We start from the raw sequence: 25,047 nt of genomic DNA, 5'->3' as shown, positions 1-25,047 counted from the left end.
AACTCACATCAAAGATCGCTGAATGAGAGGTGAGATCTATGGGAGGAACTGAGGCTTTGGTGCATCAGGGCTCATGCCTTGGGACAGCTTTCTGGAGGATTCTCCAAGCTCTGTTCCAAAGTGTAAGCTGCTGAAAGACTTGACCTTGGCGAAATGACATGTTGCAGTGGTTCCTGCCCAAACTCTGATATTCTTACTTTTTTCCCAGATTGTCCTTTTTTCCTAGAGCTTTAGGGGTGGAGCCCTGATCTCATCGATTCTCTGGTAATTCCAGGGGAAGGGATCAGACAGGGAAGTTTGCTCAAGACTACTCAGTAAACCAGGATTTGAATCCTTCATGAATCCAATCTGAATGACAGTGAAGGCCAAGGTCAGGGGTGCAGGCACCTGTCCAACATCTGGACTGGGAATGGATCTGAATGGAATGAATTCACCTCCCTGTGAGATGTTTGGAGAACCAAGCCACATCCTGTTTCTGCAAGGTGGTATTGCCAGGAATGCGCGGGAGGGGTTGAGGTCTCCATCCAGTGCCTGAGTCCAGCTTCATCACATTTGTGATGCCAGTCAGCTGCTGGTGGTCAGTTTCTTTCTAGGAACCAGAGCGCTGGTTTGTGGCTGGCTCTTTGGGACAGTCCTTGGCCTCCCTCACCCCCATCAGCGTCAGAAACAGCCGTGGGGGTGTCTGGACATCCAAAGAGGTATTGTGAGCCAGCACGAGGCTTCTGGCAGCTTAGATGGTTTCTTTGAGGGGAGAAGCTCCGAGCTGCTGGAGAGAAATTTCTTCCCTCTTCTCTTCTTCATCCTTCTTGGAAAGACCTCCTTTGACTCTGTTGAAATGAAAAGGCAAATGGAAAAATAAGACAAAAAGGCAGAAAGGAGGTGGCAAGAAGCAGGTGGTGTGTGCACAGCCTTCAAGACCTGGGTCTCTACTGTCTGCAAACCCCCAAGGATGGTAGAAGCCACAGCGGCCCTTCCCCTAGTCCTCATGGGGGCCCCTCAGGGAAAGACTACAAGGTTAAAAAGTTTTCCAACGAAGATTTGAGGCCAGACACACACCCAAGGTCTCTCAACTGGTTAATGGGGCACCAGGCTCACTGAACTTGCTGGGGCTGGGCCTGGCTCCCTTGCGGGCCAAGGACACCCCCAGAGACCATGGGGGGACGGGGCACTGCCAAGGCCCTTCTCCCTCTTCCCCAGGTAGAGAATCAGTCAGGCAGGAGCAGAGAGGAAAGTCAGGGGCTGGGCCTCCCAAACGGTATGAGGGCTGCCCCATGGGGCTTTCCATCCTTTGAACAGGTGCAGTTTTGCCTTTTTCGATTGTATTCCTCGATCTTTGAAATAATTCGTGTTTTGGTCCCTTTTATTTCATCCTGGAATTGTGCAGCCCAAGAATGGTTTGTTCTACATAGTTTTGTTAGTCTTCATTGATTTCTTGTTTTCGTCATTTACACCTCTCATCAATTTCTCTAGTCTATTTTCGCAGGCTCCGGTGTGAGAACGTTTTCAATGTTCCAGATGTTTAATCAGAGCTTTCATCCTGGATTGTAACTCTTTTATTGCTAACCTTTTAGTCCAATGGTTTAAGCCATTTTGGGGTGTGATTATCTCTTCACATAATTCCAAAGAAACGTCTCTTTCTACTCCCTCTACTGCCCGCCATGTCTCTCTTTTCTGCACTTGAAGCCTTGTAGCCTTTTTTTTTTTTTAAAGATTTTATTTATTTATTTGACAGAGAGAGATCACAGTAGGAGAGAGGAAGAGAAGAGATCACAGAGAGAGAGGAAGGGAAGCAGGCCCCCTGCTGAGCAGAGAGCCCGATGTGGGACTCGATCCCAGGACCCTGAGATCATGACCTGATCGGAAGGCAGTGGCTTAACCCACTGAACCACCCAGGTGCCCCGCCTTGTAGCCTTTTTGACTCTGTCTCTTGGGTCCATTCACCCATTGTGTGGACAGAAGCCTGTCCCACCTGCCTCTGTCTCCTCAGCTCCCACCCATGGATTCCCCATCCTTTCCAAAGACAATTCCTAAAAACCCAGAGGCAGACATTCTCCAGATTCAACTGCTCCTATGGTTAGACTGGCTCAACGCCATTTTTTAAATTTATCATATGAGCAAAGATGACCAGAAGGCCTGTTGTGGGACCTGAAATCCATGGTCTTCTTTTCTTAAATTCTGGAATATAATACAATAAGCATTGAAAGTGTACTGGGGTGGGGGGCGCCTGGGTGGCTCAGTGGGTTAAAGCCTCTGCCTTCGGCTCAGGTCATGATCCCAGGGTCCTGGGATCGAGTCCCGCATCGGGCTGTCTGCTCAGCGGGGAGCCTGCTTCCTCCTCTCTCTCTGCCTGCTTCTCTGCCTGCTTGTGATCTCCATCTGTCAAATAAATAAATAAAATCTTTAAAAAAATAAAATAAAATAAAAGTGTACTGGGGTCAGCCATGCAGCTGGTGTTCACCATGCGTGAGACGGTGGCAGGAGGTCCCAGCTGACCAATGGGTTGGGCTTTAGTCTTGGTGGAGTGTCAGACCTCCTGCTGAAAGCCTGCAACCCATCCCCCACCCCTCACCTCTCTAAGCCCCCACTACCAGTGGAAGAAACTCCATGGAAGGTCACTAACGGGAGCCTCACAAATGTGTCCAGGCCCTGTGGCCTCTCATCTGGGTCTTTCCACCATTTTGGCAGGCTTTAAGGAGCATTAACCTCTTCCCAGACCCATCCCTAGCTTCTGGGCCTTGAGAAGGGCTTCCCTGTGCCTGGGAAATGACCTAATTGAATTCTTTTTTTTTTTTTCTTTTTAATTTTTAAATATTTTATTTATTTATTTGACAGAGAGAGATACAGCGAGAGAGGGAATACAAGCAGAGGGAGTGGGAGAGGGAGAAGCAGGCTCCCTGCCGAGCAGAGAGCCTGATGCGGGCTCAATCCCAGGACCCTGGGATCATGACCTGAGCCAAAAGCAGACATTCAATACTGAGCCACCTAGGTGCCCCGACCTAACTGAATTCTTATAATTATTTTCATTGTGTGCCTCTCCATCTAGGTTACCAAAGAAAGCCTGCTCAATATAGACAATTTGGAGATAATTTTCCTATTAAAATATTTTTAATGTTTTATTCATTTTTCTAATCTCTATCCAGTGCAGGGCTCAAACTCAGGACCCCAAGACTGAATCTCTTGTTCTTCTGACTGAGCCAGCCAGGTACCCCTGTAGATAATTTTTTAAAATGTAAAGTAGCCAGGGGGTGCCTGAGTGGCTCAGTTGGTTAAGCGGCTGCCTTTGGATCGGGTCATGATCCCAGGGTCCTGGCATCGAGTCCCACATCGGGCTCCCTGCTCAGCAGAGAGCCTGCTTCTCTCTCTTCCTCTGCCTGCCTCTCTGCCTACTTGTGATCTCTCTATCAGATAAATAAATAAAATCTTTAAAAAAAAAAAAAAGAAAAGAAAAAGCAAAGTAACCAGGAAAAAAATTCTCACTCATACCTTGAGGCACCAATTGTCACCATTTTAAGATATTTCTTTCTTGCGAGTCTCTATTTTTTTTTGAAGTTTATTTTTATTTTATTTATTTATTTACTTGCTTACGTAATCGCCACACCTGATGTGGGGCTCAAACCCATGACCTCAAGATCAAGAGTTGTATGTTCCACACACTAAGCCAGCCAGACATCCCTTGAGTCTCTTCTTTATTTTTTTTTAAAGATTTTATTTATTTATTTGACAGACACATATCACAAGTAAGCAGAGAGGCAGGCAGAGAGAGAGGGAGAAGCAGGTTCCCCACGGAGCAAAGAGCCCGATGTGGGGCTTGATCCCAGGACCCTGGAATCATGACCTGAGCTGAAGGTAGATGTTTTAACCCACTGAGCCACCCAGGCGCCCCAGTCTCTTATTTCTTGACATAATTAGGAAATATCATAATTGATTTTAATATACTGTTTAAAAATATAGTATAAACATTCCCCAGGCCCTTAAAAAGTCTTCATCGGGGCGCCTGGTGGCTCAGTGGGTAAAGCCTCTGCCTTCGGCTCAGGTCATGATCTCGGGGTCGTGGGATCAAGCCCTGCATCAGGTTCTGAGATCAAGCCCCACATCCGGCTCTCTGCTCAGCAGGGAGCCTGCTTCCCCTCTTTCTCTGCCTGTATCTCTGCTTACTTGTGATCTCTGTGAAGTGGATAAATAAAATCTTTAAAAAAGTCTTAATCAACATAACTTTTTACTATTGCACGGTATATTATAATTGATTGAAATTGTTGGAGAGCTGGAGAGTTTACATTTTTTCCGGGCGTATTAAATATGGTGATGAATATCCTTGTCAATATCCTTTGTCCACATTTCAGCTTATTTGCTTACTGCAGAGTCCTGCAAATGTTGTTGCTACTTAGAAGTATATGAAAATTTGCCATCTCATGATCAGTAATGCCAAAGAAACTTGCAGGAGTTTCCTCCTTCCTGTCTATACGTCTTCCTTGACTACTACTATGTTTTAAACGTTTTCCTTATTGGATATTTAAAAATGACCTCTTTCCCATTTTATTTTACATTTATTTGATTATGACTGACGTGAATAGCTTTCCTCTGTTTATTTTCTATCAGCATTTCCTCTTTTGTGAATGTTCTATTCTTACAGAAGAGGATTTTTTGAGCAGGGTTAGTCCACTCTTCCTTTGCTGTGTTGCCCCAACAAACTGGGGCATAAGCCCAGCTGGGTCACAGAGGCTGACCTGGCCCCACACCAGGCATACAGACCATTCTGGAAAAACAGTATCTGCTCTTGTGATTAATGAAGGATGGGAACAATTTACATAGAAATTATTCATTAACAAATGGATTTTTGGCAGCCTGTGAAGTAAAAACGGAAGAGGTTCCCTTACATCTTTACATAACCCAGTAACCAGTAGTAGAAGGTGTGTTACTGCTGATCCCTCTTGGTTTGCCGCCATCTTGGAGATGGGTAACGTGAACCTTGGAAAGAGACATTCTCTTCTCATCTTAATCTTTGACACCCCAGGGGGATGCCTGGGTGGCTCAGTGGGTTAGGCTGCTGCCTTCGGCTCAGGTCACGATCCCAGAGTCCTAGGATCGAGTCCCGCATCAGGCTCCTTGCTCAGCAGAGAGCCTGCTTCTTTCTCCGCCTCTGCCTGCCTCTCTGACTACTTGTGTGCTCTCTCTCTCTTTATGACAAATACATAAATAAATAAAATCTTTAAAAAAAAAAAGTGACCTGCTTCCCCCTCTCTCTCTCTACCTGCCTCTTTGCCTACTTGTGATCTCTCTCTGTGTGTCAAATAAATAAATAAAGTCTTAAAAAAAAGAAAAGAAAAGAAAATTCCGCTCGACAGAGGCTGTTTCTTGCCTCCTGTTCCCCAACATCACCATTTCCTACAAAACCAAAACAAGTTGAGTTGTCTCTGTCTCTTATTTGGTTATGGGGGAATTGTCAAGAAGAACCCTGGACAGGTTATTAAAGAACATGGACCAGAACCCCTGAGAATCATGCAGGAGCATATTAAATTTTTTATCTGATTATAAGCCCCTCAGGGGCTCTAAAAATCCTAACTGCGGATGCCTGGGTGGCTCAGTTGGTTAAGCGACTGCCTTCTGCTCAGGTCACGATCCCGGAGTCCTGGGATCAAGTCCCGCATTGGGCTCCCAGCTCCATGGGGAGTCTGTGTTTCCTTCTGACCTTCTCCCATCTCAAGCTCTCTCTCTCTCTCTCTCTCAAATAAATAAATAAATAAAAATCTTAAAAATAAAAAAATCCTAACTGCAAGAGGTCCCATGGCTGTTGGAACAGGTAATCATGAAGAACACTCATTCTTCATGGGGATGATGTTGTTTCCAGGAGGCAAAAACTGGTTCTTGGTGGGGGGAGAGGGGGACACAAAAAATCCAAGATATTAAATGGTTTGTGGCCTTCCAAAGGGCCACAGTATGTCAACAGATACACAGTGTATCTGTGGTATTACATTGTTATTGGGAGGGTGGGGGTGTGATTAGGGGGAAAGAAATGTATATATAGAAAAAGCCCCGCAGTGGGGAGGGGAGGGGTGATAATGAGAAATGGTTGAGAAACTGTCCCAAAGCAACTGCTCGTCCAGCTCCAACCCAAGAGCAGGTTTTGTTCCCCAAGATGTGAGCCCATTCTATTTGCTAAAAAAGCATCGTGCTATTTCCTCCTTAATAAATCACAGGTTTAGGGGCGCCTGGGTGGCTCAGACAGGGAAGCATCTGACTTCAGCTCAGGTCAAGATCTCAGGACCTTGGGACTGAGCCCCAAGACCCCATCAGGCTCTGTGTTCAGTGGGGAGTCCGCTTTACCCTCTCCCTCTGCCCTTCCTGCCGCTCATGCTCTCTCTCTTTCTCTCTCAAATAAATAAACAAACACAATCTTAACCAAAAAATCACTCACAGCTTTAGATTTCTTATGCAAAAGTTTATACAAGATGCAAACAGGCTCTGAATGTGGCTCATCTACCTTTTGGCCTTGTTATACTTGCTATAATCTCAAGGGGGCATCTAGAGGCATGTGAGGTTGGCGGAGTGGGGAGGTCAGGGGGATTGCCCTTTATCTGTTTATGACAATGACAACCCCATCAAGAATATATGGAAAAACTTTTCTTCCCTTCTCTTCCTGAACAATTCGATCTTAAAGCCATCATGTGGGGCAAAGCAAGGTAGGTGTCCACATAGAGGGACCAGGATGGACCTTTGGAGCCCAGGGTGGGTGTAGAGGGGTCCACGGAGGAGAGGGATGGGTTACATGCTGGGGGATTGATGAGTTAGGCAACTAGGTTAAGGCGGAGGGAAGGCAGGTTTCTCCTTGTCAGAGAAGGGAGTTAAATATGAAAAGGGACCAAACTGGGATAAACCTGGTGGTGGGTGCTGTTGGATTGGAGTTGGAAGTAATGGTGTGACTCATGGTTTTCAGTATGATCTACAGATATTAAAAAAAAAAAAAGATGTACTGCTCTCTGTATCTATATGTATATTCATATATTCCCTACTTCTGTCTGCTGAGAGGGCTTGAGAGCAGGAAAAAAACCATAATAATGAGTCCCTCATACGTGGATCTTGGATTGTTTTTAATTTAAGATTTATTTGAGAGAGAGAGAAGGGTGCGGGAGGAGCAGAGAGAGAGAGAGAATCTCAAACAGACGCTCTGCTGAACCCAATGGTGGGGGCCCATCTTACAACCCTGAGACCGTGACCTGAGCCAAAATCAAGAGGCAGACCCTTAACCAACTGAACCACCCAGGCGCCCCAAGGACCTTGGCTTCTAAATACCAATCTTTCTTAAAATGAACCAGGGAAAAGGTTGCTACCAAGACAGCTATGGGGAAATGAGCTAGACTAGCCAGAAAACAAGGACATACTGAAAGAATCGTGAAAGAACACGATGGTGGGATACAATGAGCAGGACTCGGGCTCATGCCTGTGATAACCGTGCCAGAGATGTCTAAGCTGCAACCGGTAACATCGGAAAACCCCAACCCGGGGGAAAATCTACAGAACAACTGGTCTGACATCTTCAAAACGGTCAAGGTCATGGTGAATTCACAGCTAGTCTGTGGCAGCTCCGTGTTCAACTTCAAAGACACCTGGAGCCAAGACACTGACCATCAACCACAGCAAGGAGGAAATAGACTAGCCAGTAATTCATCAGGTGCTATCAAAGTGGGGCTCTCCCTCTGGAGGACGCCTCTCCCAGCCCGTCTAGTATGGTGTGTTGAAAATTATGAACTTATGGTCTGCAGTTGGTTTACCTGGTTCTACCATCTGATTTTAGCTGTGACCAATGGGATACCGAGAAAACCCCTCAACAGGCATATGTGCCTAGGCTTCCCTGAGATTTCGGTATCTCCCTTTCATGCTGAAAGCCTGTGACAGAGACCAGAGGGCAGACAGGACCCCCGGGTGGTGCACCAGGATACCCTGGGCCTTCCTGATGGTTGCCTGCATTTTTTCCCCTCTTAACTGTTTTGCATCCTTCATCTCCTGAAAGCCCTTTATAAGTGTACTTTATGGCCTCACACTTGTCCTTCCTAGTATAAAACCTTGTCGATCTGTTGGAGTCTAGAGGGTCCGAGAACACCGGAAGACTTCGTCCAGCCCAAATGAAATACAACGTCTAAATGCCTCTTCTGATTCTGAACCACATCCTCTTGTTCTATAGGATGTTGGGGGTGGGGCCAGGGATGGGGGTGGGGAAGACAAGCAGAACTTGACCAAGGCCAGAGGATTAAATGGAAATCATTTATCAATATTAGCTTTCTGACTGGGATGGCTCCACTGAGGTTGTGTAACAGAACATCCTTGTTGGAGAGAATTACACATTAGAGTATTTGGCAGGGGGGTCTCGACAACGTTCTCCTCTAGGGTTCAGACGAAGAGGGTATTTTTGAGATTGCCCCAGACCTCGCTCAACACACACAGACACAAACACCCTCAAACATATGTTAATGTAAAAAATAAATGATAAAACCATACAAAATCTGGGATGACTCTGCAGCATTTGTGAAGCTTCAGAGAACACTCTGTTTTTAGATGTTGGTTAGTTTCGCCACATGGTCAAGGTCTCCACACCCCCGGGATGACCGGGCTCCTGTAGGACCAGCTAGGTCAGATCTGATCAGCAAATCGTTGTGAGAAAGAATGGCTTTCTCCCAACTATTTTATTCTATTTTATTTTAAAGATTTTACTTACTGGGGTGCCTGGGTGTCTCAGTTGGTTAAGCCACTGCCTTCAACTCAGGTCATGATCCCAGAGTCCCGGAATCGAGTCCCACATCAGGCTCCTAGCTCTACGGGGAGTCTGCTTCTCCCTCTGACCTTCTCCCTTCTCTTGCTCTCTCTCTCTCTCAAGTAAATAAATAATATCTTTTAAAAAAAATAAAGATTTTACTTACTTATTTGATACAGAGTGAGAACACAGGGGAAGCGGCAGACAGAGGGAGAAGCAGACTCCCAGTTGAGCACGGAGCCTAGAGCCCAACTTGGTGCTCAATCCCAGGACCCCAGGGTTAATGACCTCACCCAAAGGCAGATGCTTCACCAACTGAGCCACCCAGGTGCCCCTCAACAATTAAAAAAAATGAAATTATTTTTAGGGGCGCCTGGGTGGCTCAGTCAGTTAAGCATTGGATTCTTGATTTCAGCTCAGGTCATGATCTCAGGGTTGTGGAATTGAGCCCCATGTCTGGCTCCATGCTCGGCATGGAGTCTGCTTGAGATTCTCTCTCTCCCTCACTCTCCCCCTACACTCTCTCTCTCAATAAATTAAATTAAATTAGTTTTAGTAAATGGTCTCCATCATGTAATTGGTTCACATCTGTAACAACATACAGTAGCTTTATAATAAATGTTCCTGGCAGGATCAAAGGGAGCTCTGTTACTCAAAACTCGAATTCATTTGGCATTACTGAGATTTTTCTAGAGCTCGGATTTCAAACACAGTCCACCTCGCAGGTCCCTAGAGCAAGGGCTCCAGCTGCCAGATCAAGCTGGACCCCGAGAAAGCTACAGCCTCGGGCCCTGTTCCCTTACCCCATCTAAGGGTCTTCGGTGACCTCACTGTTGCTGGGAAACGCACCAAGTCCACCGCATTTTCAGAAAGATCCTCAAGCACATCACCTTACTCAGTGACCGCCCCGAGGAGATCCATGAGAGAAATTTTTTCCAATGTTAATTGTTGAGGAAAGTTCCACTTTCCCCAGAGAACTGGTAGCGCTTTTCCTCTCTGACAATACGACAAAAGTCATTAAGGGGCGTTTCCCTTTCTGGTGTTCTGGGCCAATCTGGAAGGCCACCCCGGCAGCCACACAGGCCTGTCTTTGCTTCTGAATGTGGCACCTCTCCTCCCTACAAACCGTCATCCCCATGTCTCTGCCAGGCTTGACCTCAACTCATTCCCTGTTTTGCCTGGTCTCCAATTTATTCTTTGTTCTGTGTCACCATTCACGGTTGGGTCTGTCCTTGATGAAAGCCAAGCCTCTTACACAAAGGTGGGTGGGCGAGGCTGGTCTTCCCGGTGTGGCTCTCACCCACCCACCATGACATTGGTACCGCAGCGGGAGGACCCTCATGGCCCCAAGTCATTTCACAGGAACCTGCAGCCTGTTTGGCCCCACCCCCACCCCACCATGCCCAGAGGCTCCTTACCTCCTCTCCATGGCCTCGATGGTCTCCAGCAGGGGCGCGTTGCGGGTCTCAGCCAAGAAGCAGACAGCCAGCCCAGCCAGGATCGAAGTGGCCCCAAAGCCCATGGGGGGCAGGATGGCACTGAACTCCCCGAGCGTGGTGATCAGGGGTGCAACCAGACCCCCAAAGCGGGCACTGACCGAGGCAAAGCCCATCCCCATCTGCCTAAAAAGTGCAGACTGGTCAGTGACTGTGGCCCAGACTGCCTAGAGGGCCGGGCCCCGGGTGTCAGGGAGCAGATGGAAAGGAGGAGGGGTCTTGCTTCACCAAACTCAGCAGGTGCTGAGGCCTGGGGCTCCGGGGTCTCCCAGCTTGGGGCAGGTGCTGCTCTGCTCCCCTCACCCCATGGACCCACCTGATCTCTGTGGGGTACAGCTCTCCAGTGAACAGGTACACAGAGATGAACGAGCTGGCCAGGCAGCCTTTGCCTAGTGCTGCCTGGGCCGTGCGCAGGGTCTGCATATCTGCAGAGAGGTGGACAGAGCCAGGGGTTAGGGGGAGCTCAGAGCCCCAAAGGGGTCAGGGAGGCAGAGGGGTAGCAGTGGGAGCAGGGGTGCTCGGGAGGGGATGGGATATGGGGAAGAGGCTGAGGCTGAGGCTCAGAGCCCGAAAAGGGAGGAGGGAGGCCAAGCAGCGGGCGGCACGGATTGGAATCCGCATCACCTCATGTTGCCCCCCCGAGGCCCCGGAATGCCCCACCCTGCTCTTCTCTCACTTCTGCCTCCTTTTCCCCTTTCTGAGGCAAGACAAACTTTGGAGTGAGGCCTGGGTTCAAACCCCAGCTCTGAGCCAGCTGGGTGATCTTGGTCACTTGCATTTAACCTCTCTGGTGTCCTCAACCATAAAATGAGGAAAATACCAGCACCTGCTTCACCGGGTTGTCATAAGTTTCCATGACGTCAGGAGTGCAAAGGGCTCAGCGCTCACTCAATGTTTGCTCTTACCATTATTAACTTGTCCTGCTGTTGGTTATGAACAGTAAAACCCCCACGGCACGCCCAACCTCCAAGCAACGGTCAAGGAAATTATGGTACATCCTCCGGCTGTGCACTGGGTCCAGGAGGGAAGACGTAAAAGATACCCACACCTGGACCCTACCCCCCTCCATGACATTAAAGCCTCTTGGGGAGAGCCTCAAGTTTGGGTATTTCTTTCAAGGTCCCTCGGAGATTCCAACAAGCAGCCAGAGTTGTAAAACACCAATCTGGATGAATTGTCATACAGTAATACAACACTGGGGTCATGGGACATTTGTATGAACAGGAACAAGCATCTCGGGACACCTGGGTGACACAGGCCATTAAGCATCCAACTCTCAGTCTCAACTCAGGTGTTGACCTCAGAGTCATGAGTTCAAGTCCCACGCTGGACTCCACACTGGGCATGGAGTCTACTTAAAAAATAATAATAATAAATAGGGGATTCTGGGTGGCTCGGGTGAGCGACTGACTTCAGCTCAGGTCATGATCTTGGGATCCTGGGGTCAACCCTCCTCAGCAGGGAGTCTGTTTCTCCCTCCCTCTCTGTTCCTCCTACCATGTTCTGGCACTCTCTCTAAACTGAATGAAAAAAAGCTTTAAAAATAATAATAACAATAAATAAATAAAATGAAAAAGCACATTTATGTTATATAGTGAAATAGGATATATTTTATATATATAAATAAGATATACACATACATATAAATATAATCATATGTATACACACATATAATATTATCTCAATTATGTCAAATACAAAATCTACAAAAAGAAAAAAAGATTGGATAAAATGTGTCAAAATACCAATAGTAGTAATGTACCATTCCATAGGAAGGTAATAAGACACTGAGAAATCAGACAAGTGGCCCAAGGCCATGAGCCCTTGGCTTCCCACAAGCTCTAGGACTCTTGACATTCAACCCCGGCTTCTTGTTGGAATCACTGGACTGTTTATTAGATACCTACATTTGGGTCCCATTCCTTGACACTGGAACCCCTGGGAACTGGGAATTTCAAAGGTCATCAACCTGATCTCCCTGACAAGATGGTAAATGCCTTGGGGGCAAAGACTCATGTCTCTGCCAATTCTCCACCATGACCCTGATACTGAGCCCTGAGTGCTTAGTAAAAACTCTGCTAATAGATAGTCACTTCCTTTCCAGATCCTGAAGAACATCCCTCAGTCCTGTTCCCTTGTTGTAGTCAAGGCTCACCAGACCCCAGAGACTCCCGGGCAGTCATGGCAAGAGCAGATGGCTCACCTTCGGGCACAAACATGTTCACGATCACCATGAGCCCAGCCAGGATGAGGAAGGAGGCCACGGTGGCCCGGCGGCCCACATAAATCATGGTGGTGGTGGCCACCAGCATGGCCGGGATGTCTATGACCCCGAACAGGACCTGCACCAGGTATACACTGAGTCCAAACTTCTGCAAGTCCATGGCCAGCCCGTAGTAAGCCATGGAGGTGGAGAACCTGGAAGATGCAGCAGAACGGTCCTGCTTCAGCCCAAGGTCCACATTTCTGGACCCAGGGGATGGCACACAGGATGAATGACATAGGACTCCATTTTCAGGGAGTGAAAATCCCCTGAATTTAACATGCCCCTCTCCCCTTCCCCTCACCAAATCCAAGTCTCTGACTTGGGTTTTAGAGCCCAGGCTACCCTCCCTCCATGTCCCTGCTTAAGCACCTGCTCCCCGAGACCAAATGTGGGCTCCGGAGTGTGAGTGTTTTTCCCTATCTGCACTGCTCCAGCCCCTCTTCCTCCCTTCAGTGGCTGATCTGAACTTCACATCTAAGAGCTGGAAGGAGAAAACGAGAGCCTTCCAACCAGGCGAAGACCCCGTCGGACCCTCACAGCGTCTCCCGATGTTTACTGAGAAGTCTGCACCCGTAGATGGCTGCTTCTGCCGAGGCGGGGTTTACAGTCAATCTGATGGCAAAGGTCTGGAATTCCCACACTGCGGGGAGGGGTGGGGGAGCTCTAGAGAAATTTAAAATGTCCCTGCGGCAGTGTCTCAAAGAGTTATTTGTACATCCGTGTTCATAGCAGCACTGTTCACAAGAGTGGAAAGGTGGCAGCAAGCCCAAGTGTCCATCAACTGACGGGTAGATAAACCGCACGTGGGGAACGCGGGTGATTACTCAGCCTTCCGAAGCAGGAAGCAGGCGCTGAACTGCACAGCGATCAGCCATCGTGATGCCACACTTCGTTAGGTGTCATTGAGCCCACTTAACAATAAAAGCGTGGGACAGGCCCTCATGCACCCGGCGGGTCGGCCTGCCCACGTTTCCCTGCAACACCTCATGCGACACAAGCTCTGGGACATCTGGGGGCAGAGGGAGGTGGAAAAATGGAATTTGGCAGGGGGCTCTCTCCAAGCAGGACCCCGGCCTCTGCCCCCTTAGTGCTTACTGAGAAACGCCTCCCTTCCTCCCACCTACCCCCAGCTACTTGAGTCGGGGAGATGGAGAAGAAAAGACCCTTCTAGAAAGCTGATACAGTTATTCTTGTTGACTCTAGGCAGGTCTGGGTTCATGTAACACGCAAAGATATTTACAGAGACGGTTGCGTTATTAGAAGCAAGTAGCGGATCTGTGTGGTACTGACCCATTTTTGTAAGAATACATGTGGCGTCTTCTGTGTACAAAGGTCTAGAAGGATATGGACTCGTGCTTGGCAGGGCTTGCTGCTGGGGGGGTGGGGTGAGCAGAGTGGGAGGAGAAGCTTTCGGTTTTCTTCAGTACAGTGATAACAGGTACGAGTCTTGAGTTTACCAAGATACTGTTCTATACGTGAATGTTTCTAATCTCCACAACCGCCCTATGTGGTAGGTATTATTATGATATCAGTGTTACAGGTGAGGAAACTGAGGCACAGAGAGGTTAAGGAACTCGCCCAAGATGACACAGACAGAGCTGTGGCAGATAAGTGGCAGAGCTGAGATTCGAATCCAAGCAGTCGGGTTCCAGAGTCCTGCCTTTTGTTTTGTCTTGTTTTTAATTTTTATTTTGTTTTTAATTTTTTTAAGATTTTATTTATTTATGTGACAGAGAGAGACAGAGCACAAGTAGGCAGAGAGGCAGGCAGAGGGAGGGGGAGAAGCAGACTCTCCGCTGAGCAGGGAGCCCGATGCGGTGCTCGATCCCAGGACCCTGGGCGACGACCTGAGGCAAAGGCAGAGACTTAACCCTCTGAGCCACCCAGGCGCCCCTGTTTTGTCTTGTTTTTTAAATTGAACTACACTTGAGTCTAGTCTCACAACCAATACATGACCCTGTCTACGTTTCTGGGTTGTTTGAAAAATCAAATTTTTTCCCAATGAGTATGCAGTGGTTTTGTAATTTAGGAATAAAAAAACAACCAACCAGTAGAGAAAAAGAAATCCACGTTACAGGAGGCATTTACAACAGGAGCTTGTGAAAGCCTACCAGTTCCTCAAAATTCTTTTTCCTCCTCCCAAATCTCCCCACCTGCCTGCAGAAACTCCATCCGGCTGACCCAGTCCCTAGCTGCCCGAATTACTTCCTTCAAACAGAAACGGGCCTTAGCTTATTCTCTCCAGAAGGATCCAAGAGGGGACTTTCAACCCTGGAATTTTTCATTCATGATGATTCTTCCCAGTGGGAAGAGGAGAGCGAAGCAGGGGGTGGGCCCCAACTTGGGTTCTGAGGAGCCCTCTGGCTGCCCAGGGCAGAAGCCCTCCAAAGGTCCAGAGTGGTGGACAATCCCACCAGTGCATAGGGGACACAGCTCCAAACTTAAATCAGAGACTAGACTCTACCTGAGCACTTAACTCGGCCAGGTGTGGGGGGTTACATGTCTAAACATTTAGTTCTCAAAAGGACCTTAGTGGTAGGCATCTAAGCTGGAAACTGTGGCACCAGGAGGCTGGCTGCCTCGCTCAAGGTCACCCAGGTCATCTGGTCATCTACCACAGCCTGGCTGGTAACCACTGAGTAAGAATGCTGGGTGTCCTCCTGAGAACAGATGACTTGTAGCCTGTGTTCCCTACTTCACAAATATCAACCCTTACTATTTACATACCTAGGGCATCCTGGTCCTTAAAATACCCTCTACCCCCTTTCTAAATCCATTCCTCATCTTAGGATTTGCCAGCTCCAGTCTGTGCTAATGGGAACAAGTTGTCCTTGTGGTTTGATCCGTTTTACACTTCCTGTTTATCTAGGTGGCCGCTCTGAATTCCTTCCTGGTCCCCTGGCAAACTCCACAACCGTTTTTGTAAAACCCACTTAGACGCCATCTCCTGCATGATGTGCTCGGCAGCTCCAGTCAGGAGAACTGCTGTAAGGACACTTGTCATACCTCATAGACATTATTGTCTCCTTGTCTGTCCCTTCCTGACCCACAAGTGTTTCTCCAGAGTTGGACACTTCCTAGAATCTCCTGGAGAGCCCCAAAGGGCCTATCAGGAGGGGACAAGGTGCATTTTGGAAAAGCTGCATGGGTAATTCCAATGGGCGCCCCCAGCCCCACCAAGGTGAGACCCACTGTCCAGATGTGGGGTCCCCAGATCAGCACAAATGTCTCATCTATGACCACATCTTAGCGCTGAGCAGAGGGCCAGAGAACCGTAGAGAAAGGGTAGGGAACAAGGTCGAATTCACGAGGCTCACCTGCTCATTGCATTAAGAGTATTTGAGAACAGAGTTTGGAAGTGGCGATAAGAGGAGGCTTGGCCCTGCCTCAGGTCAAAGACGTGGGCTCGAGCACATCACCTACCAGACCACCATGAGACAGCACGTGACCTTCCGGATAGCCGGGGTTCGGAAGAGGTCCAAGACCGAGTTAGAGGTGCGCACGCTTGCGATCTCACTCTGGAGGTAGGAGTTCACCACCTGGACACGGGAAGTTTGATCAGCAAAAGGAAAGGATCTGGGACCCTGTTTTCCTGCGAGGAGTCCCTTCATCTGGGGAGAGGAAGGTCAAGGCTGCGGTCCCCGGCAAGATGGCTGGTTCTAGTCTCTGCATCCTGGGACTGATGGCTTTCAACAGATTTGTTTCCAGAGCTTCGGGATGAAGCAGAGGCTCCAGTGTGAGTCCCAGGGCTCCTGAGCTGCCTGCTGATTAGGCTGAAATCGCCACCTGTGGTTCTGGAGGGACCCTCACACCTCACTCCCAGGAGAGACTCTGAGATAGGCCTGGGTCGTGGTTAAAGGCAGGGGTTCTGAGCGGTTCTGCCACTTTCCACTGTGTGTTCTTAGGCAAATGACCCGGCCCATTCAAACTTGGCCTCCTCAACCACAAAAGTAACACATTAAATGAGATTATGGGCATAAAGCCCTCAGCAGAGTGCCTAGCATGGGGCTCGAGGAAACCCTACTTACTCATAATAAATGGTGACGATCTTACAAATGGTAATTCTCTGATGCTGGTATTTATCGTAAGGGTACCTTTATTATTGATTCTTTGATAATTTCCTCTTACGGCTTCTACTTCAATATTTTCATTTTATTATTTTATCTAAATTTCGGCAATTCCATGGGAATGGGGTTATTTCCCCATGGCAGAGATGGATGGACCGATGAACAAAGCAGTTAAATGATTTCTCGCAGACCGCCCAGCCCTTCGATGGTGATGCCTTCTCGCCTCCCCAGAAGTCTTCCCTCTCTCCTCACTCCCAGCCTCTCCACCTGGATGGTGGGGCGCGTCCCGGCAAGCTACTGAGTCCTGGCACATCCTGAGGCCACCAGCCAGATTAGAAACGGTCCCTCCCCTTTCTTCCAGCCCCGCCGCCTACCTCTTTGGTCAGCCTCTCCCCTTCCTGCGTTCTCCCGTTCATGACGGCCACCTTCCGCAGGTTCTCCACGGCTAACTGCGACCTGCCGTGCAGCAGGAGCCAGCGGGATGACTCTGGCAGCCACCTGGGACCAAGAGAAGGATGAAGGACCGCAGGGGTGAGTAGAGCGCCTTCCATTCGCCAAACGCAAATGCACCTTCTTTTCCTTTCCAGCCGCCTCCAGACTCAGGAAGACTGGGGACACACCAGCTTCCCTTTCCCAAAGCACAGCGGACAGGGACCCACTGAAAGGCACCTAAAAAACGGTGACAGATTCAGTTTTGAATCTGGTTCTGACCCTGCCGTGTGGCTTGAATAAGTCATGGCTCTCTCTGGGCTGCGTCTCAGTTCCCCTCCTGTTGGGAGTTGCAAAGGAACTGATGAGCAAAGCAAAACCACTCGAACGTTCTGGAGCCCTACATCAACGGAAGGGATTTTATCAGAGCTTCCTGACAGCCGTGGGCAATGCCTGTGAGCCTGTGGTCCCCACAAGCATCCACCCCCTTTCAAGTCCCCACCATGCCCGGCAAGGCTCAGTCACACAGGGGCACCCTCCCAACCCCCCTCCATGTCGGGACGTACCAAGAATAGAGGAAGAAGATGAGGAACGGAACAGAGACAGCAAACTGCAGCCAGCGCCAGGGGCGGATCAGGTATGCCACTCCGGCCAGGATGAGCTGACCCAGGGTAAAGGAGTACCCCAGCAAGACCCCGGCCACGGTCCGGCCCCGGGTGGGCATCCACTCCACGACTGCAGAGGGAATCAGGGCAAGATCAGTGGCACCACAGCCCCCAAGGTTGTCTAATGCACCTGTGCCCTCATATCGACTCTGTGGCCACTTGAAATTTTTCCAGAGATCTACTGAGACACAGGTGCACCCAAGAACTAAATATAACCAGTAAGGGACACCTGGGTGGCTCAGTCAGTTAAGCATCTGCTTTCAGCTCAGGTGGTGATCCCAGGGTCCTGGGATCGAGCCCTGCATCTGCTCCTTGCTCAGCGGGGAGCCTGCTTCTGCCTCTGCCTGCTGTTCCCTTTTCTTGTGTTCTCTCTGACAAATAAATTTTTTAAAAATCTTTAAAAAAAATTAAAAAATACATATAACCAATTAAACCACAAGAATGTTAGAAAAAATCATGGTAATTTTTTTTCAATCTTAGAGTCAGGAAAATCTTTTCTAAGAATGCCAGAAAACCCAGAAAAAAAACAAAAGCAACGAATGGGAAAATCAACAAATTTGACTTTATAAAAATAAGAGTGTCTGCATATAAAAACCAACGCCTTGACTGGCTTTAACAAAAACAAACAAGCACCATAAATCAAGTCATAATGTCAACAAAAACATGCAAACAAAAACTTTGCAACTCAAATTATAGATAAAAGGTACATTTCCTTAATATTGGAAGGGCTCATATATCTATAGGAAAACCACCAAAAGGAAAAAAAAAAAAAAAAAAAAAAAAAAAACAGAGAGAAGAAAAGAAAAAAACAAAAAAAGAAAAAGCCCACAAAAACCAGCAAAAGATATAAATGGTTGGTAGGAAAGGAAATATTATGGCTCTTAATTATATGATTTTTTTGTAAATAGCAGAACTTGGAAACAACCTAGCTGTCCACGCATAGGGCACTGGTTAAGAAATCACGCTCGCTCTTACAAGGCAACCGTAGCCCATTAATGAGGACACTTCCCCTTCCCAGAAGCAGGCAGCTCCTGCGTCCTGTCCATCACCAAATCCTGTTGCTTCTACCAACAGAATCCAGTTGAGCCCTTCCTGCTAGCACGCACCTGGGGGAGTAGCTAGCCACTCCCCCCACCTCCCCACCCCACCCCACCCCACCCCTGCAGCCAAGCCACTCTGCCGCTGGCTGGCTGGCGGGGAGGCATGAGGCTTGGAACTGGCCGCCCTGGTGGCAAACACTCAGATCAGGTCAGGCCTCTCCTCGGCTTGGGGTCCTCCAGGTTCTCCTGCCTTTCAGAGTCAAAGCCAAAGTCTGTAAGTGGTCACAGGCCCTAAGGACCTACAACTCCAACTCCCTGACCTCACCTGTCACCACTCCACCCCCTGCTTCCCACCCTCCCGCCACAAAAACCCCCTCCTCGGGAGGCCTGGGTGGCTTAGTCAGCTAAGCGCCTGCCTTCAGCTCAGGTCATGATCGGGGGGTCCTGGGATCGAGCCCCGAATCTGGCTCCTTCTCTCAGCAACAAGCCTGCTTCTCCCTCCACCTGCCGGTCCCCTGTTCGTACTCGCTCTCTCTCTGACAAATAAATAAATAAATTCTTTAAAAAAAAAAAAAAAAAAAAAAGAGGGCGCCTGGGTGGCTCAGTGGGTTAAGCCGCTGCCTTCGGCTCAGGTCATGATCTCAGGGTCCTGGGATCGAGTCCCGCATCGGGCTCTCTGCTCAGCAGGGAGCCTGCTTCCTTCTCTCTCTCTCTCTCTGCCTGCCTCTCAGTGTACTTGTAATTTCTCTCTGTCAAATAAATAAATAAAATCTTTAAAGAAAAAGAAAAAAAGAACCCCCTCATCTTGACCCCACTAGAAACACACACCCCTCAGGGCCTTTGCCTGGAATGTTCCTCTCCCAGATAGCGGCGGGGCACACCCCCTCCCTCCTGCAAGCTCTGCCCAGTGACCCCTCTCAGCGAGGACTTGCCCTGGCCGCTCCACCGTCCCCCCAGCTCCCTGCTCGCTCATTCCCTTTCTGGGCTTTAGTTTCCTCTGCAGCATGGGTGCCCTTCACACACACTGTATAAGCCGCTTGTTTGTGCGGCTTTCTTCCTGCACAAAACAGAGGCTCCGTGGGACCAGAAATCTGCTATGTACCTTGTTCCATCTCTGGCGCTCAGAGCCGCATCTGGTATGTAGTGGTAGTACAGGGTGTGTGTGTGTGTGTGTGTGTGTGTGCGCGCAGGGATATGCGTATATGGGTGCGTGCACAGGTAGGAGAGTTTATGTGTTCGTAGGAGGTGTGTCTCACAGACCCAATTCTAGCACGACACGGGCCGTGCATGTCCGATCCCGCCTTCCGATCCCACCAGCTGTGGCTGCGCGCCCGCCCTGGAGGCTGAGGCCAGTGGGCTGGGATTTGTGGGGATCACGCGTGAGATCAACAACCTTCAGGGTCCTGATTCAGAGAGGGGGATGTCAGGTGTGCGAGCCTGGTGCGGCCTGGTTCTCCAGCCCTAAGATTTTCCCCCATCCCTGAAATGAAGGACCCATCCCGTCTTCGGCAGCAGTGTCTGGATCCCTCAGACCCTCCCTGAGCCTGGTAGTGTCCCAGGTGTCCCAGCTAGCCCTTAGCACAAACCGGTGGCCGGCCTGTGTGCACCATGGGCTTTCTACTGCCTGACGGCGCTCCATGCCGGAGCGACCAGCAGCAGCCGGAAACCAGCCTGGAGTGAGGACTGACCCTGTCACTTTGGGCATGGGGAACATTCCCATCTGGCTCCCAAGGGGCCAGGTCTCCACCTTGGGGCTAAGGAGCCTGGGTGAGCCCTGCCCTTTTTGGAGCCACAGCATCTTAGGACAGCCTGGAGCCTTGGGGACCACTGCATCTCAGCTCCCTTTGTGACCCCACACTGAACCTGGCATACAGTAGGTGCTTACTAAGTGGTTCCTAGGGACTATAGCACACAGGAAACAACCCAAGTCTCTCAGCATATGGAGGGACGCGTTGCTGCCAGGGTCTGCGGCTCACGGCCGGTGGGGAGAGCCCAGATAGCCCGAGAACCCCGGGGCGGGGTGGGGGTGGCGAGTGTTTCTGAGTGGAAGTCACTGGACGTGCATCCCAACACAATAGTAAAGACGTCCACAGATCTGGCGTGATCCCCACTTCCACAAGCCGGCCGCCCCGCCAGGGCCCTCCTTAGCTGGACTCACCCAGGGAGAGGGAGTTGAGGATGATTCCAGAGAAGGTCATGCCCATCAGGAACCGGAAGACGCAGTAGGCACCAAAGGAGCCGAAGTAGGCGGTGGCGGCCCCGGAAACTGCCAGCTGCAGGTACGACCAGACCAGGGGGCCCTTGCGGCCCAGCCTGAGCCGGGCGCCGGGCTGGGGTTAGCTTCCGGGGGCAGCAGCCGCATCTCTCGTGGGGGCTGCCGGGGGAGGGAGAGAGGAAGCGGCTCCCCCAGGCCAGTCCCTCCAACAGAGCCAGGGGCACCTGCTGGGACGCAGGTGCTGGCTGCCGAGGGTCAGGGAGGGAAAACCGGACACGAAGACTTGTCTTTTTTTTTTTTTTTTAAACATATTTTCTTTCTTTTTTTTTTTTTTAAGATTTTATTTATTTATTTGACAGATAGAGATCACAAGTAGGGAGAGAGGCAGGCAGAGAGAGAGAGAGGAGGAAGCAGGCTCCCTGCTGAGCAGAGAGCCCGATGCGGGGCTCCATCCCAGGACCCTGAGATCATGACCTGAGGCGAAGGGAGAGGCTTAACCCACTGAGCCACCCAGGCGCCCCAAGACTTCTCTTTTGTCTTTTGTTCCTTCACCAGAGGAGTGTATCTGCCCCTGCCCCAACCCCGCTCCTGATCTTCGGGGCTTGTGGTCAGAAGGCCCCCTGAGTGAGCTTCTGGCTGGACAGAGGCCTCACACCAGGACTCAGGGGCCAGTGGGAGCAGGACCCCAGCGTCGAGTCCTCATTTGAGCTGGTCATGCTGGGGAGGTCCAGGTGGGACGGGGGCTTGTCACAGCACAAATGGGTCGAAGGTCAGGGTTCAGGGTAGCAGGGTTATCCTGGTCCAGCCTTGGCCCTGCCCCATGTGTGAGTGAGGGTCCGGGGCCGGAGCCCTGGCGCGGCTGGGAGGGCAGCAGGCCAGGAAGGGGGCCGCACGCTGCTCGCCCCCCGACCCATTCACTTGTTCACGCATTCATTCTCTGACGCAAACATACCTCAATCACCTCGAGGTAAGTAACCGTCCTGCACTGGGGGCTGGTGACAAACGCGACACCGTGGGTAAGAGACAAGCTCGTCCACAGGAAGGGCGGGCTGTGCCATGACCTAGTACAGCCACAGTCATGGCAGAGCTGCCCACGAGGGGCCTAAAGCACAGAGCCCGGGGCGGGGGGCCCTCTGGAACTGGCAGGGAGGGTGGGGAGATGGGGAGGGGGAAGGGGCGGACGAGCTAGAAGGTGGGAGCAAGAAGACAGGAGGTGCGGAGCCGACTCCATCGTGGCCAAGCGCCGGGTTGGGTATCTTGGGGTCCCTCTAGAAGGGCTGCCAGCTACCCTCAGGGGCCGTTCTTCTTAGTTCCGGTCATCCATACCATAGAATTTCAGCAGGGACAGTAGGGAGGACCAGAAAGTTCTTTGTAAAGGAACATGCAGAGGCCTGGAGGGGAAGTAAAAGCCAGGTCCAGAAGCACCCGTGTGGTGCACCAGCATTGGCATGACACAGGTGAGACAGAGCATATGTACCCGTGGCACGGATGACATAAAATCATAAAATATTGGGGCATCTGGGTGGCTCAGTCATTAAGCACCTACCTTCGGCTCAGGTCGTGATCCCCGGGTCCCCGCCTGGAGCCCCGCATCGGGCTCCCTGCTTGGTGGGAAGCCTGCTTCTCCCTCTCCTGCTCCCCCTACTTGGGTTCCCTCTCTCTGTGTCAATTAAATAAATAAAAACTTTTAAAGAGGGCACCTAGGTGGCTCAGTGGGTTAAGCCGCTGCCTTCGGCTCAGGTCATGATCTCAGGGTCCTGGGATCGAGTCCCACATTGGGCTCTCTGCTCAGCAGGGAGCCTGCTTCCTCCTCTCTCTCTCTGCCTGCCTCTCTGCTTACTTGTGATCTCTGTCAAATAAATAAAATCTTAAAAAAAAAACAAACTTTTAAAGAATCATAAAATATATCTGGAAAGAGACACAGAAACCAGGCTGCCCTCTAGATATCAGTGGACGGTGGGACAGCAGCGGGAAAGGGACGCTTCCCTGCAGACTCTCCCACACCTTCTAGAACGGTGAACCATGCGAATACGTCATCTCTCTACCAATCAGCGTCAATAAAGTAAAATGAATGAAGAGGCTCAGGTGGCTGGGACGCTCCCCGTCAAGGCTCACCTGTCCGCGAGGCTGCCGAATACGGCGGCGCCCACCAGCACCCCGGCCATGTAGATGGACTGAGCTAGGTCGCGGAGGGGGCGGGCCTCACACACCAGATCCCACTGCAGGGGAGAGAGGGAGAGGGGCGCTCTAGCCTCGGCCTCGGGCAGCAGCTCCCCCACCCGTCCACCGCGCTGGCTCCCCCGCGGACCTCCGTCACGATAGTGGCCGGGAATGTGCTGAGGTCATAGACCCAGCCGTCCTTACAGTCCTCCGTGGCTGCCCCGTGGACAGAGGTGTTGGGGCTCAGGAGGGCCCACTGAGGTTCCGTGAAGCGCCGGCACGGTTCAGGGGCCCCGAGCTGGTCCAGGGGTACGGTGGCCCTCAGCCAGGCCCCCGAGTGGTTGGTGGCGGCCATGGTGTGGTTGGCGGAGCCCCGGCAGTGGTGGCTGGGCACAGCGGCCGTAAAATTCTGCAGGAAGTTGTGACACGCCAGCAGGCTGCAGGGCAGGAGCAGCAGGGCCGTGTAGACGAGCTGGAACCGCCCCACACCACCCAGGCTGTCCAGCAGGTCCGTGAAGGCCATGGCCACGGGCTATTGCCCAGCCTGCTGGGGCCTTATATAAAGGATGGGCCCCCCCGGGAGGTGGAGGTCAGGACCGCATGCCCTGCGTCCGGCAGGTCAGAGGGGTCCGGTTACACCTCATAGGAGGCCCTGGGAGTCCCCAGGCCTGCAGGGCTCCCCCTCCCTCCAGGGCCTCGGTCCTCACTTCTCTCCATCTCTGCTCCCAGTTAGAAAACCGGGGGTCCCAGAGCGCTGCCTTGCAGCCCACCGCCGGGATCCGCAGGCCCAGCCGCCCCGCCCCTGCCGCCCCCCCACCTGCGAGACCCCAGCAGTCCCTGCCGCCCATCACCACGCTCCCCTCTCTCCTGGGGGCCACCGAGAGGCACCTTCCAGAGCCCGATCCAGACAGCGTAGGGGACCCAGTCCCTGGGCCCCAGCCCCCAAGAAGAGGCTGCACAGGATCAACTGGGGTGGGGCAGGATGGGAATGCTGGGGCAGGGGGGCTCAGAGGCAGCCGGGGTCTCCCCGCCTCCGTCGCAGGCACTCAGCCTCAGTGTGGGGTGTGTGGGCGGGTAAGGCCACCAGACCGTCCAGACTATTACCTCAATGCGCTCTCAAACCAAACCCCAACACAGAGAACTACAAGGGGGTGGAGGGGCATGAGACTGTCCTGCCAGCCCCCCACCTGGCCCCCCTCACCAGCCCAGACTCCCAGCAAGTGACAGGCACCCCCGCCCCCTGCTACTGACGGGACACCAAGGCCCAGGCCCAGCTCTAGGGCTCCTGGGGGCCAAATGCTGCTCGGGACAGGGAGTCCAGGCCCTGAACCAGCCTGTGGCAAGCAGTGCCCAGGACGTCTGCCACTCGGGGCTCTATCTGGGCCTCCCCCAGCCGCCGAGGGCAGCCACCATCCCCACCCCAGGCTCCGTCAGCCTCTGCCCTGCAGACACCATCCTAGTTTGTGGCGTACCCCCACCTCCCCCCGCTTCCCACTGTCCTCTCTCTTCTACCCTCACCGCAAGCCACTCTTATCTCTGGTAAGAAAAGCTGCGACCCAGAGGGGCTGAGCAGCTTACATAAGCTGCAGGTGTCCGGGTGAAGGAGGCCCTTGTGTTCTGGAAGCTTCCTGGGGGGTCAGGTTTGTGCTCAGTGGGAGTTCGGGTTGCAGCCGGAACCTTCCGGGCGGAGCGTACATGGAGGGCAGGGGTCAGGCCTCTGGGGCTTCGAGTTAGGGCACAGGGGACCAGCAAGGCTGGTCAGGGGGACCTCCCCAGTATGGCCTTGCCCCTGCAGCTGGGAGCCCCATCCTCCCCAGCTTCCTAGGTACCCGGACTCCAGCAGGGGTGTGAGCCCCCCCAGGAGGAGCCGCAGCGAGGGGATGGTGGGAGGCCCTGGGCTGTCCCTCCAGCTCCAGGCTTGCTGGTGCCTTCCTGGGCAGCAGCTTGGGGCAGAAATACACTCCGG

General features: G+C 51.5%; 1 protein-coding gene across 1 annotated transcript; it reads right to left on the bottom strand.

The window, feature by feature from the left end:
• Positions 1 to 548: 548 nt before the first annotated feature.
• LOC131815232 (solute carrier family 22 member 20) lies at positions 549 to 24,926 on the bottom strand. Its single transcript, XM_059146929.1, has 10 exons — positions 23,230 to 24,926; positions 23,037 to 23,140; positions 20,865 to 21,019; positions 17,568 to 17,736; positions 16,947 to 17,070; positions 15,929 to 16,044; positions 12,443 to 12,657; positions 10,556 to 10,664; positions 10,162 to 10,365; positions 549 to 827 (listed from the first exon to the last, which is right to left on the bottom strand). The coding sequence occupies exons 1-10, from the start codon at positions 23,602 to 23,604 to the stop codon at positions 731 to 733; spliced, it is 1,668 nt and encodes a 555-aa protein (XP_059002912.1). The 5' UTR covers positions 23,605 to 24,926; the 3' UTR covers positions 549 to 730.
• Between the last annotated feature and the right edge of the window lie 121 nt (positions 24,927 to 25,047).

The sequence above is a fragment of the Mustela lutreola genome, chromosome 1 (genome assembly GCF_030435805.1).
Source record: "Mustela lutreola isolate mMusLut2 chromosome 1, mMusLut2.pri, whole genome shotgun sequence".
Taxonomy (NCBI): Eukaryota; Metazoa; Chordata; class Mammalia; order Carnivora; family Mustelidae; genus Mustela; species Mustela lutreola.
Note: the sequence above shows the minus strand (reverse complement) of the source record. Positions and strands in the feature narration are given on the sequence as shown.